We start from the raw sequence: 13204 nt of genomic DNA, 5'->3' as shown, positions 1-13204 counted from the left end.
TCCCACTGCAGCGGCAGCTCACACAACCCTGCCTTCATTCAACAGCCACAGAGCCGTGGGGCTATATTTACTTCTATTACACAGCAAATTGCACCTGAAAGTAAAATGTGCACGAGAGAGAGAAGACATTTCTGGCGACCTCTCATGACCGGGGCTGGTTTTATGAGCTCTCCCCGTCTCAGACCCTGAGTCAGCGTTTCCTCTCGGAGCCTGATGAGGTGATTCCAGGGCCCAGCTCCTCCAGGGCTCTGCTTACAGCCCATATCCCATATATAACCCAGTTTTGCAGGGTATTTTTAATGTCTGTGTCCCAGGAGGACACCTCATGGGTTCACTCTGCTAAGCATGACTGTCAGGAGTATCTTTGAACCCCCCCCCCCCTGCAGCACAAGGAAGAATTCAGCTAACTTCTTCTCTCCAAGTGCAAACTCACCCGTCCTGCAAACTAGGTTAAGCATTAGGAGACTAGAGAATCGATGTAGTCTTTAGGGCACGTGAACTAAACATCGGCAGCGTGGCTTAATCAGCCTGCTGGGAGTTCAGCTAGCAACCGAAACCCACTGCTCTATTAACCTGAAGCGACTTGTAGATTTAAAACTAATGACGAGTCAGAGGAATCTACATCTAATTAACTCCACCCAGAGAGATAGTTTCCTTTAACTTGGATCATTAGTGAAGCGGCTCACAGGCTCATAGGAGAAGTGGGTCTACCTCCACCAGCTGAACTCTAAAGGCTGTGGGTCGTGGCTCAACTTCACTGAATGAATGTGTTTACGTCTATACAATGTGTGTGTGTGTTTGTGTGTCTGTCAGACCGAGCCGTGCATGCTGCAGCAGATAAGCACAGAGGCTTGTGAGTGAGATTACAGCAGGTAGCAGTGAGGCTCAGTTCAGCCACGATACAGTCACAGTGATCCACTAGCTGCCCCCCCCCGCCCCCGCCTCCAGCCCCCGGGACTCTGGAGCAGCCCCTCTTTTTTTAAAAACATGACCTCTTTGAAGTTTGGGTTGGGAGGGAGAGCGAGGGAGGGAGGGATGGAGGGAGGGAGAGAGAGCGAGGGAGGGAGGGATGGAGCAGACAACAATCAGGGGAGGATGGAGGATGAACAGGAAGAGAAGATAAAAAATGGTTTAATGGTTTTATTGGCACTGAAACAAAATGTGGCTCAGTAAATAATCTGGTTTATGGCGGGTGAGGGACGGATGGACGGGTGGGTGAAGGACGGATGGACGAGTGGCAGCTCAGATACTGTACATGGGTAGATTTGAGTGAGGGGTGCGAATCCCCCCGAGGCTCCACGAAGCAGCCGTCTCACTGATGAATGCGCATTTCAAATCCCTCTTTATGCAGAGCACCAACATAGAAAGAAGTGCTGCACTTTAAACTGAGCATGAAGGCATCCCCCCCCCCCCCCCCGACACAGGAGCACACACAAGACGGAGGTATTGATCATCGCTGTCCAGTGAAAACCCTTCGTTTGTCATGACTCAGCAGAACGAGCTGCACTAAACGCAGCCTGACACACTGTCTCACTAACCTGGAGGAGAAGTGAACAAACAAACTGTGGCAGCCGGCAGAAAAAAATGCACCAATCATCCGTCACTGCAGCAGCAGCCGGTTCATTCTCAAGGTGACGGAGAGCAGCTGGAAGTTAGTGGAGAAACTCACTCCCTGGGATCGGAGCCCCGACGGAGACCAGAGGAGAAACACTCACTGGAGAAGGTGAAGAAGCTTTAGAGCAGAATGTGGATGAGATCTTTCTGTCATGATGGATTCAGGGCTACACACTATCTTCTTCTGAGTCCACTGTGAGTTGGAAGGTCTGTTATAATGATCAGCTTCTCTCTGGTCGATAGCTGTAGGTTAATATACCAGATATAAACAAGTGAAAAATAATCTGGGATCTGCCCGTTGAGCCACATCTGCTCCCAAATGTAATGAGATTATAAACTTCCACCAAATGTTGTGGATGTTAGTTGAGTAGTTTTTGTGTAATCCTGCAAAACAAGCACAGGAATGCAAAAGAAAACATAAACTACTTGGGAAGAGAAATCCTCAAATCAGTAACAGACTTAAGGCCACGAAGCACAGCTGCTTAAAGAGTTTTAAAACCAAGTTATAACAGCAAACTTCATCTCAAGCGAAACCACAATATTCCACATCTGGCTCTCAAGTTAAATAAAAAAATAATCCATTATTTACCCAGATTAAAAAATAAATAAAACAATAAAAATGGTCCTAATGACTATACAGCAGAATAAAATATAACTATTTAACAAATCAAATGTAATGCAGAAATACTACAGTGTGAGTTACAGAGGATTATGGTAATAATGTTAAATGAACCGGTCTTAACCTTCTGCTTATCTCTGAATAATGAAACCTCTTCCAACCCAAACCAGTAGAGCCACAAAGACACAGTTATACTGTTTGTTATTGAAGGGAAAGGAAATGACACGTTTCAGTTTGCACCGAGAGGAACCCTGTCATTTCAATTAATGACCCGTCTCTCTCTCTCTCTCTCTCTCTCTCTCTCTCTCCCTCTCTCTCTCTCTCAAACAGATGTCCACAGTGAGGCTGCGCATCTGGTGTGAAACAAAAACTAACAAGCAATAGAAGAAGTGAAGGAGGTGGAGGATGCTGGGAAAAAAGGAAAGAGCGAGCGTCTGGGTTGCCTTGATTAGCCTCCAGGGACGGAGGGGGGGAGGTGGAAAGAATGGAGAGGAGCATAGTGCCTTTCATGAGATGATAACAACACAAACACACACACAGACACACATTCATGACCACAAACAGTGCACAGACGAGAACAAAAGCACCAGCTACTGTTACACCCCCACTGTAACAGGTTTAATGTCTCTAACCATCAATTTTCAGCAAAACAATCCAAGTTCATTTAAACAACTGAGCTGCAGCTACCATTATTTTGTCAGTATTGATAAGTCAATTGTTTTTTATGGTTTCATGGCCCAGTGGCAAAAGGAACAAATTCCAAAGTTTCTTTCAAACGTGCACTGAACTCCGGATGATCTCCTGAAATTATCCGAAGTAGAAACTCCGGATAATGTGAGGAAAACTGCCGGAGATCTCTGGAGGGTTCACAGCGAGCGAGTGGGATTGTTTATGTTGTCTCTAGCAAGCGATGGACGTAAAAGACAAAGCTATCTTTCTGTGGTTGTTATCTTGTATGATCTCAGAATCTCACACGGTGAATTTCATATATGAAAGACAATCTCCGGAGAATGTCTGGACCCACTTGTGTGGACATTCTCCGGAGCTCACGTCTGAAAACGGCTCGGTACTAATTTCTGTGGACAGAGACACAGGTAAAGAATTTGAGGATTGGACGACAGGACACAAACCTGTGGCAGAGACTTCACCAGTTGCTGCGCTGACAGAGGACTCTCCATCATGGAGTCCAGTCTCTCTGACGAGCTGCTGGTCAGCCCTCCCCAGTCCGTCTGACTGGGAGTGGTGCCCGCTGTTTCTGGAGAGGTGAGTGGGAAGTCGCTGGCGTAGCCCGACTCCAAAAGAGACGTCCTCTCCTGTGCTCGAGCTGGAGAGTCCAACGTGAATCCCTTGACATTCATTGTCTCCTGAATCTGAAACTGGTTCCAGGACGATGGCGTCTCACCTGCAGCCATTTTGGCTCTACTCTTGTCCTCCTCCGACAGTAGGACTTTGAGGACATTCCCTGTGACCGGAGATGGGGCAGGAGGCTCTTTACGCACCTCCACCTCACTGTCACTTTCACCCCTCCACACCGGGGAGCCATAGTCCCTGGGGTACATTGTCCTCACCACGCAGAGTTTACCATCCACCTCTCGGATAGTGACCACCCCCTTATGCTCCCTGTCTGACGAGGTCTGCACCGAACCCTCAGGTCCTCCCTTTACGCCATCATCCCTCGTTTCCTCTCTCTCCGCTCTCCTCTTGTCTTTTTTCTCCTTCTTCTGTCGGAGGATCCAAGGTTTCTCCAGGACGCCTTGGACCTTCTCCCTGACCCGGAACACCCTCCCTCCACCGGGAGTGGTGCTGCCCAGGGCCGGGGCTGTGTTGACTGGGCTGGTGGTGGTGGTTTGGCTCGGGATGCTGGACACATCTATGATGGCGCTGACAGTGTCCTCCTCCCCTGGAAGGCAGAAGACGCCTCTCCAGGCCGGGCTGGGCTTGGGGGACACCTCAAGCATTCGGTTTCCATACAGACCTCCTCCACCGGCCCCCGTGGAGCCCGGGGAAAGAGTATTACTGTGCAGATTTGTTTTGGAATGAGTGAACTGGGGGTCAGGCACTGATATGAGAGTCCCAGCTCTGTTGCTAAAATCTGAATCTACGTTTTCTACAACTGGGTTTCTCTCTTCCTCCTCTTCATCCTCTTCCTCTCTTTCATCAGCCTCATGACTTCTTTGTTGTTCGTGGTCTTCTTTCTCGACCGCTCCTCTCTTGCTCTTCTTGCCCTTGTGCTTTCGTCTGAAACGCAGGCGCTTCTTTGGTGAAAGTGGGGGGGCTCCGAGTTCCCCCTCCCGGGGGGGCCTCACGCAGCCCATGGAGCTCCCCATCTCTTCAAGGCTGACCCGGGAACAGTGGTATAAAAAAATAAGCTACAGAAAATACAGGCAGTCAATCCATCAGACAGAAAGACTGTTCATTTGGGTTGAGAGAGAATTCACATCCACTGACTGAGGAGAAACTCCTTCAGGTGGACTGACGGGCGACTGACAGCTGCCTCGTCAATCTGACGTCTGGGAGGAAGGTGAAGTTCTGTGAGTCACCATCTTAAATTCAACTTAACGAACAGAAAACTGGACACTCAGTCTGGTTTGACATGTATATATATACCAGTGAATGTCAACGTGCAGGCTGCTTTACTCGTCTCTATCCCAGAAGACTCGTGGACAAGTCAAGGACACAAGGACACAAGGACACAGTTGTGTCAGCAGAGACTATCAGGGGTCCGATCTATCTCCAGGCTTTTGGCAGGTGGATCAGTGCAGTCCGGTTCTAATCAGCTCTTAGTGAAGCTCCAGATATCCTTGGATCTCATGCATTGCTCCTTTAATCCTTAGTGTGATTCCTTGAAATGGAAATAAAAACACCCTTCCCTTTCTTTTATTCCTTCCTCGAAATAAACCGCGAACGAAGTGAAGTTAGTTTCACGTGCCGCCGAAATCCAGGAGCTCCATCTGAGCCCAGTAATTAAAGATGCCTCCTCTCCTGCCGGGGGAATGTTGTTGCAGTACAAGAGGAGAGCAGTGGAATCAGCAGAGTAAGTCACAACAACAGAGATCAGCAGGAACCGGGTCCGTCACGCTGCTCGTAGTGGAAGGCGCGTCGATGGCGATGGCGTCGATATCACTCGTAGTAGCGGCGAGCTCGGTGTCTCGTTCTGCAGAGACAGCACCGGGGCCAGATGGTTGTGGGTGAGAGATAATGTGCCACAGACTTCTGGGAGATGCAGGCGATTCTCTGACAGCTTGTTAAATGCTCAATCAGAACCTCGTCATCCCCCCACGAGTGAAACTGTTCAGACGCTCGATATCTCGTCTTGAGGAACAATTGTCAATATCGCTGGAGTGAATTTCTCCCACTGTCGAGACTGGCAGGCGGGTTCGGAGGCTGGAGCTGCCACATACCTGTGGAATCAGGTCATTAGGAATCAGCAACATGTGGCTGTGTGCCTCATCAGGGTGCCGGTTGGAATCTGGAGACTCCGCATTAAGATCCCCAGGCACCTCAGCATCACATGACTCTCCCCATGTCAGGCTCTCAGATATAGGTCGGACTGGAAATTGTGTTCCAGGACCGTTAACCTCCTGTGTTGTACTGTCAGTCTCCCAGCGTCCCCCTCATCAGGTGGTGCAGTGCGACGAGGCAACAGCCTGACAGAATCCAGAGTTTGCAGGGGGTAAGGAGTGGGGGGGGAGGGTTTTTAGACCATGTCTTACGCCCGAGGAAAAAAGGATTCAGTTCTCTTCCTCCTCTTCTCTGATGCCTCTTCGTCTCTTTAATAGCTCCTCAAGCCCACGAGATCCAATTAGGGAAGAGGCATCTGGGAGAGGAGCAGGAAGGAGGAGACTGGTCCACGGTCGACTTAGCCGAGGACTTGTCGAGCTCCAGTTCTGGTCACAGCCCTCCTCCACGTACAGATGTGTATCTGGAGCAGAGCCAGAGAGGGATTCAGTGTCCGGTGAAGACCTGGACCTCCACGCAGCCGCTGAGCTGAGCACAAGAGGGTCTGCACTCCATGTCCCCTTGAAGAAACACAAAGACAGCCAGGGAGCAGAGACAGGGCGTCTCCAGCTCCAGAGGAAACCACGGCTCTGTCAGACAGGCATGGCCGAGTTGATCCGACTGATGCAGGATACAGAAACGGCAAGTGTGTGTCTGTCCAGCTGAGAGTGTGTGTTTGCGCCTGTGAGGCAGGGCGCTACCCCCCCCCCCCCCCCCCCCGATCAGCTGTGGCGAGCTTGTCTGCATACGTGTCCAGGAGACTGTGTCCTGTCCTCCCGTGCTTTCTGTGGCTGGCGGCCTGCTCGTCGGGGGGGAAGCCGGGAGCTCCAGTGACAACAGGCAGCCAGGATCCGGCTCTCTGCCTCGGCTGCTTCTCTTCTCTGCTCTGTTCTATCCCTCGCTCATAGACGCCGGCGTAGAGAGAGAAAGAGAGAGAGAAGCTTTTATCTCCCGGCTGCTGCAGCTTCACACTCTCCTCTGCTCGATCTCTCACTCTCACAATCCACCCCTCCCTCCTTGGCTCTCCTCCTCCTCCTCCTATCCGCTTCCTCGTTACTCCTGCCTCTCTCTCGCGCTCTCTCTCTCTCTCTCTCTCTCTGCCTCTCTCTCTCTTGGCTGTTAGTGAGCAGCTTTCTATGCCACAAACACACACACACATACACACACTTGACCCAAAAGCTTCCCTGAATGACAGGCTGCAACAGGAGGGGGGGGGGAGAGAAAAGGCGAGAAGGAGAGAAATTACATCTAAATCCGACTGTTGCTTCTCTGCGACTTAAGGGAATGACGGGTTCACACTTCAATCTGTTTATCTCGTTATCTTCCCTTCATTCTGCATCTGCCCATCAACACACAGGTTAGAAACAGATCTGGGGTGAAGAGGGAGGAGGGGGGAGGAGGGAGGAAGAAGGGAGGAGGGAGGAGGGAGATTTGAGGGAATTAAGAGAAAGTTGAAAAGGACAGAAATATGAAGGATGGAGGCTGTGAGAGGATCAGGAGGTTTTCTATTCCCGTTACACAAACCTAGTCTTAACCTTTCAATATCACTGGTTGTGTTGTTAAGTGGAAATATAGAATTTGCAGGAATTCTGCGTCATTGTGATGAGGAACCTGGATTTGACCGGAATTTAATCCCCTGGATTAGCTCAAAATAGAATTTATCAATCAGATTTTGTTAATCTATAAATTGTTGGTGTCGTGCTCGAAAGATTATAAATGGTTGGATTATTATTTGTCAAGCAGAAATATATATTCTGGTTCTAGTACCGAGAATAAGACCATGTTGTGCTATTGTGTTATATTACACTGGTTTTAATGGGATGGCATGATTTGGTGAATTGTAAAGAAATTATTGGAAAATAATTGAACCAACAGTTTCCAACCTAATTTATAGTTCAATTAAAAATGATAAATTCCAGAACAGGAATTTTCAATCCCCATATTGCTCAAAGTAAAAATCACTGTAAACAAACACGTCTCATATTTAATTCACCAATTAAAAATTCTCTTTAAATCTTTAAGCCTCTAAAGACGTCCAACCGACATCCCATCAGTGGAATAACACAACACATGATCTATTACAACACAACTTTACACTATACCAACTAAACACAGTGTCTAATGTAAAGCAATTATATTCCCAAGACAGATATTGATGGAAAAAAACCAACGGGCGGCCGTCGTCTCAAGTGGCGAAATCCACAGTAATCCATCGTCTCTCATTAAAGTGAGAGCTCAGAAAGCATAAGAATAAACACACACACACACACACACACACACACACACACACACACACACACACACACACACACACACACACACACACACACACACACACACACACACACACACACACACACACACACACACACACACACACACACACACACACACACAAGTGGAAGAGCACAAGCAGCACTGGGAGAAAAGCACTAATCAAGGACTTCCATCCCTTCACTGTGGCTACGTGCCATCAGAGGCTGTGGTAATCAGACTTCAGACTGATCCCAGCGTCGGCTTTTCAGCATTGAGATGCTGAACCTGAACGTTCTCACATCCCAAAGCTGATCTGGGACAGGAGACTGCTTCACTATGTGGTTGTTTTTCGAGCTTTGCAAGAACCTGAAAGCTGCACTGACGACAATATCTCAGTTCCTAAAAGTCTTAACTAACAAAAATAATATAAAGAAAGGAATGAACTTTACGACCTTATAGATAAATGAGTGATGAAGATGAACTGCTCCTCTTCTTATTTAGCTTTTAAAGTTGTCTCTGCATCATTGTAGTATTTAAGCTCTTTAGGAGATACTGCACACGGCAGCTCTTTGCTTTGACTTGACAAACAGTGACTGATAGAGAAGAGTAATGATGAAACACATTAATACTTAAATACCTAAATGACCTGAGCAGAGTGGTCCCCTCACTCAGCAGCGTTTTACTGGTTCTAATGGGTAATGTCCCCTGATGGTGATGGATGTGTGTGATGTAAACCTGCATCAGCACCAATCAACAGCTCAAATAAACTGGCTCCAGCTGCAGATTGAGCCTCGAGGCGTCACATTGAAAACACGGAAATGATCACACGGGGAGTTAGCGGTGACATTCGCTGCTCAGCCAATCACAGGCAGCGGGAGGAGGGTCCATGGACGGGGACGACTGGGATCTTCCAGCAGTATACTGAGCTAACGTGTGGCATCTAGTGGTTGGATGGAGTAAGTGCAATCAGGCTTATGTGTGAGATGATGGCAAATTATGACGGATCAGCTGTTACTACAGCAGAGGAAATAACAATCACAGCTGCTCATGGGAAGTCACATGATGCAGGTTTGATTCCCTGTTATAATAAAAACTCAGGAGTATTTTACTGAGAACAGAAACATTTACATTTTTAAAAGCCAACATTACAAATTAAAGCTTTTATCACCGACTTTCAGAATAAAAAGAAACACGTCAGAATGTGCACGTGGAAGATGTGAAAACACAAAATGGCTGCAGGAGGCTGAGACAGATTTATCAACTCATGTGTAACTCGAGCTGCAGGTGAAATAATAAACTAACGAGACTCAAATTAAATAAATGATATCTCAGTGGGACAGTTCCTTTTATTAGACCGTGCGCTGAGTCACTCATAGAACAAATATTTGGAGATATTGAAATAATATCTAATTATACAAATACAAGCTTGTGTTAAATAGGTCATGATTATTAATTGTTCCATGATGATCACATAAAGCTGACAGTGTTAGAGCTCAGTGTGAGTTTCTCACTGCAGCTCTAATGTGAAAATCATCTCTTGCACCGGGTGAACTCGGACTGATTGCTGCTCTGCGGCCCGACTCCCTCTCTCTCCCTCTCTCTCCCTCACTCCCTCTCTCTCTCTCTCCATGTATTCTTTCATCACGTCTTTCCTTCAGACCTTCTACAGCGGCTTTCTGAGCCTCCGTTCTCTCCATTTCCCCCGGTTTAGTCCTCTCGTCCTCCTCCTGCATTCCCCTCAGTCTCCGATACACCGTGTTCTGCTGAGTCATGCCCACTGGAACAGTTGTGTCATGCACTAGTGTTTCCATAGCGACCGGCTGGCAGTTTCACCTTGCAGGGTCAGGTCCCAGAACAGCCTAGTGGTCAACCGGCGCAACTACAAGCAGTTCACGACCTCATCGAAAAGCTGCATGTTGCAGAAAATGAGAAATGAAAATGAGCCACTGTTGACTGATGAATCTGAACTGAACAGGGACCCAGTGGGAGCCAGTGGGAGCCAGTGGGACCCAGTGGGACCCAGTGGGACCCAGTCCTGCTGTAACGATTTACCAAAGGACGACCCTGACTGCAGGCGACAGTGATGCAGGAACATTTGACGGAAATTATTCCACATCAGGAATCAGCGAGAGAACCACAGCTGAGGCGACCGACCGTCTAGACACAACAAGCTGCACCGTGGACAACATGGAGTTCCACCGTCTGATTCAACAAGACAGGACCTCGCTTACTGTGAAACACATTGGGACAAATCTGTTGTTATATTCACTTCTGTGCAGCTCACAGTCCAATAGTCACTATCTTCTATGGTAAGAGTCGAACTCACAAGTCAGTTCAACACCATGTTGTATATGTTTCTGTGCATCTTCACTAAAGAAACACGTTTAATTCCCAGAGCACATCTTGCTCAGAGATTACCCAGAAGAACAAGAGGACAACACACAAATCTCTCTTTGGAGCAATTTGCTTTCATGTCAATCTATTACAAATCACAGCAGTAACAAAGTGGAACATAACTCAGTTATTATCTAATCAATTAAACACATTTTTACACTGAAGGGTTGATCTTGCAAACATTAGTTGCACATCAACATCCCCCCCCCCCCCCCCCCCCCCCATGCAGAATTCAAGGGTCACAGACACACTGGTTAAATTAAACACAGACACAGCAGGAGCAAGTGAGGAGCACAGACCTGGAAGTGAAGGATGATGGTCCAGATCAGACCCAGCGTCAGTTTGGGGTTCCCGTCTGTGATGTCATCGTTTCTGATGTTCACAAGTTTGACCTGAAAATTAAAAAGTATTGAAATAAATCGGTTGATTCCCTTAAAACAGACAGAGAGTGTGTGTGTGTGTGTATGTGTGTGTGTGTGTGTGTGTATGTGTGTGTGTGTGTGTGTGTGTGTGTTTGTGTGTGTGTGTGTGTGTGTGTACCTGTCTCTGTTTTAGGAAGTCCAGAGCTATTTGGACATTCTGTAGTCGATGAAATCTCATTCTCCCCTTTTCTCTGGGCTGGAACAGAAACGACAGGAGAAACAATTCATGAGAAAAGATTTAAATTGACTGATTGATTTTTTAGTGACACAAACACAGACGCCAGCAGCAGTGTGAGTAAAATAAAGCTGAAACAAATCCATCAGTGCAAGTGCAGTCATGAAATGTTCCCCCCGGACAGAGAGGGGGCGCTGTCTTCAACAGAAGCTGTTAAAGACATGCCAAAAACTCAGGGTCAAACCAGAGTCACACCACATGCTGGTTCAGCACCAAGAATGCAAACTTCACATCAGATGATTCTCTTCTGTTCTTCATAACCATCCTGTGTCATCCCCATGTTTGTACCCAGCGTTCACACTGGTACAGCTTTCAAGCTTCTAAACTGGAGGCTACTGGAAACACTGCAGGACCAGTTTGAAAAGTCTGAGGTTGCTTTACTTTGCTTTTTTTTAAAATGACAGGCGGTTTCATGTGAACATGGCCTAAGAAAGAGAAAAACACGCACACACAAACACACACACTTTGCATAGAGTACATGAGTAAAGTGCAAAAAGCAAATGTGGGTTCACGGTGTGCTGGTAAAGAGAAGGTTCACTCAGGGTTAGTCATCAGCAAGACTGAAAAGAGGAGAGGAGAGGAGAGGAGAGGAGAGGAGAAGAAGAGCAGAAGAAGAGGAGGAAGAAGAGGAAGAGGAGAGATCGGAGAGGAGAGGAGAAGAAGGGCAGAAGAAGAGGAGAGAAAGAAGAGGAGAGGAGAGAAAGAAGAGGAGAGAATAGAATGTATGTTGTCCTATAATTTAGTATACATACTATTGTATACAAGTATACATTGTATACAAATATACCATACTATGTAGTAAAGTATATCTCCATAAATGCAGCTGTTTTTATTGTATTTCCCGATTTCTCGAATCCCTCATTTTACTTTTCACCATCGTTGTTTCTTCTTCGTGGTTTTTAATATATTTCCATAATTCAACTGTTTCAGATTAATACATTTTATTTTATCACTGTTGAGTGAAAACATTCCTTGTAAATCCAAACTTTTCAGATTCTAAGTAAATGTTTTTGTGTTTATATCAACTCATAGGAAGGTTATTAAAAATTTTTTAGAAAAACATGAAAACCAGTGAAACTAGAGTAACGATGATGTCACTCAACAGAGAGGAGGGTCTCAATATAAAGAACAGTAACTGAAGGTGTGTGTGTGCAGTTTGGTCAGAGGTCAGTGTCACAGCACTCGCATGCAGCCTCACAGCGCCACCTGTGGGCCGGAGGGTAAAGCTGAGGGGTCAGAGGTGAGTGGTGGCAAACATACTCCCTGAGCTCCTTCCTCCTCCTCCTCATCCTCCTCCCCTCTGAGCACGATGAGGGGGGGGGGCCCGAGAGGCGTACGCCCTTTTCGAAGCGGGGCCGCTTTTCTGTTGCTACGTAACAGAAGGGAGTAAAAAAACAAATGGGAGATAGAAAGAAAGAAAGAAAGAGAGGAAGAGGAAGACATAGAAATGTGAGAACTGGAGGATGAAGACGACAGGTTGAAGAGGTGAATGATTCCATCTCCACAGACCTCTCATCTTGTGTGAGCAAATTAAAAAAACACACACCGGGAGCTAAATGGACGTCGTGGTGAAACTGTAAATCAAGTGAAGAGGATGAGCTCATGATGAGTGACACCTCTACCGTCTGTGTGCGTCTGTTCCTGTCAGTTAACCTGTCAGTTAACCCGTCTACAGCTGAACCAGCCTGCGTCACATAGCTGTCTGTCTGTGTTAAGACTCTGACGTCATCCTGTCTGTCCCCCGGGGATCAAACTTCTGCTCTACTACACGCTGGTGTTAAATAACCAACAACCCCCCCCCCCCCACCCCAACGTCTGAAACACTCAAACTGGGAAATACCATGACGAAGGTCCACTGAAGCTGGGATGATGGGGAGTTTATTAATGGAGTGGGAGGACGTGATGGATAAAGGTGAGATTATAAATGTAAAAATAATCTGTACAGGTGTGTGTGTGTGTAGAAGAAGTTAAAGTCCTACCAGGGTGACTCCAGACAGGACCTCCAGCAGGGAAATTAGGTTGTGTCCATCCCTCAGGTCCTCGTACAAGTCTGTGATGTGCTTCCTCACCTGAGAAGGGAGGAAGGGAAGGAAGGAAGGAGGGAGGAAGAGGATGGAGGAAGCAAGTAGGGAGGAAGAGGAGGGGAGAAAGGATGAGGAGTGGGGT

The 13204-nt window shown here is 47.2% G+C and overlaps 1 protein-coding gene across 1 annotated transcript in view; it reads right to left on the bottom strand.

Annotated features, from left to right (window-relative positions):
- macf1a (microtubule actin crosslinking factor 1a) overlaps positions 1–13204 on the bottom strand; it is a 136026-nt gene that overhangs the window by 57050 nt on the left and 65772 nt on the right. The window contains 5 exon segments of the mRNA XM_053446370.1: positions 10681–10773; positions 10922–10999; positions 12299–12358; positions 12360–12407; positions 13018–13107. Of these exon segments, the coding sequence (XP_053302345.1) occupies positions 10681–10773; positions 10922–10999; positions 12299–12358; positions 12360–12407; positions 13018–13107 (369 nt within the window).

Source organism: Pleuronectes platessa, chromosome 18 (assembly GCF_947347685.1).
Source record: "Pleuronectes platessa chromosome 18, fPlePla1.1, whole genome shotgun sequence".
Taxonomy (NCBI): Eukaryota; Metazoa; Chordata; class Actinopteri; order Pleuronectiformes; family Pleuronectidae; genus Pleuronectes; species Pleuronectes platessa.
The sequence above is the reverse complement of the archived record's forward strand: the minus strand, read 5'-3'. Positions and strand labels throughout refer to the sequence as shown.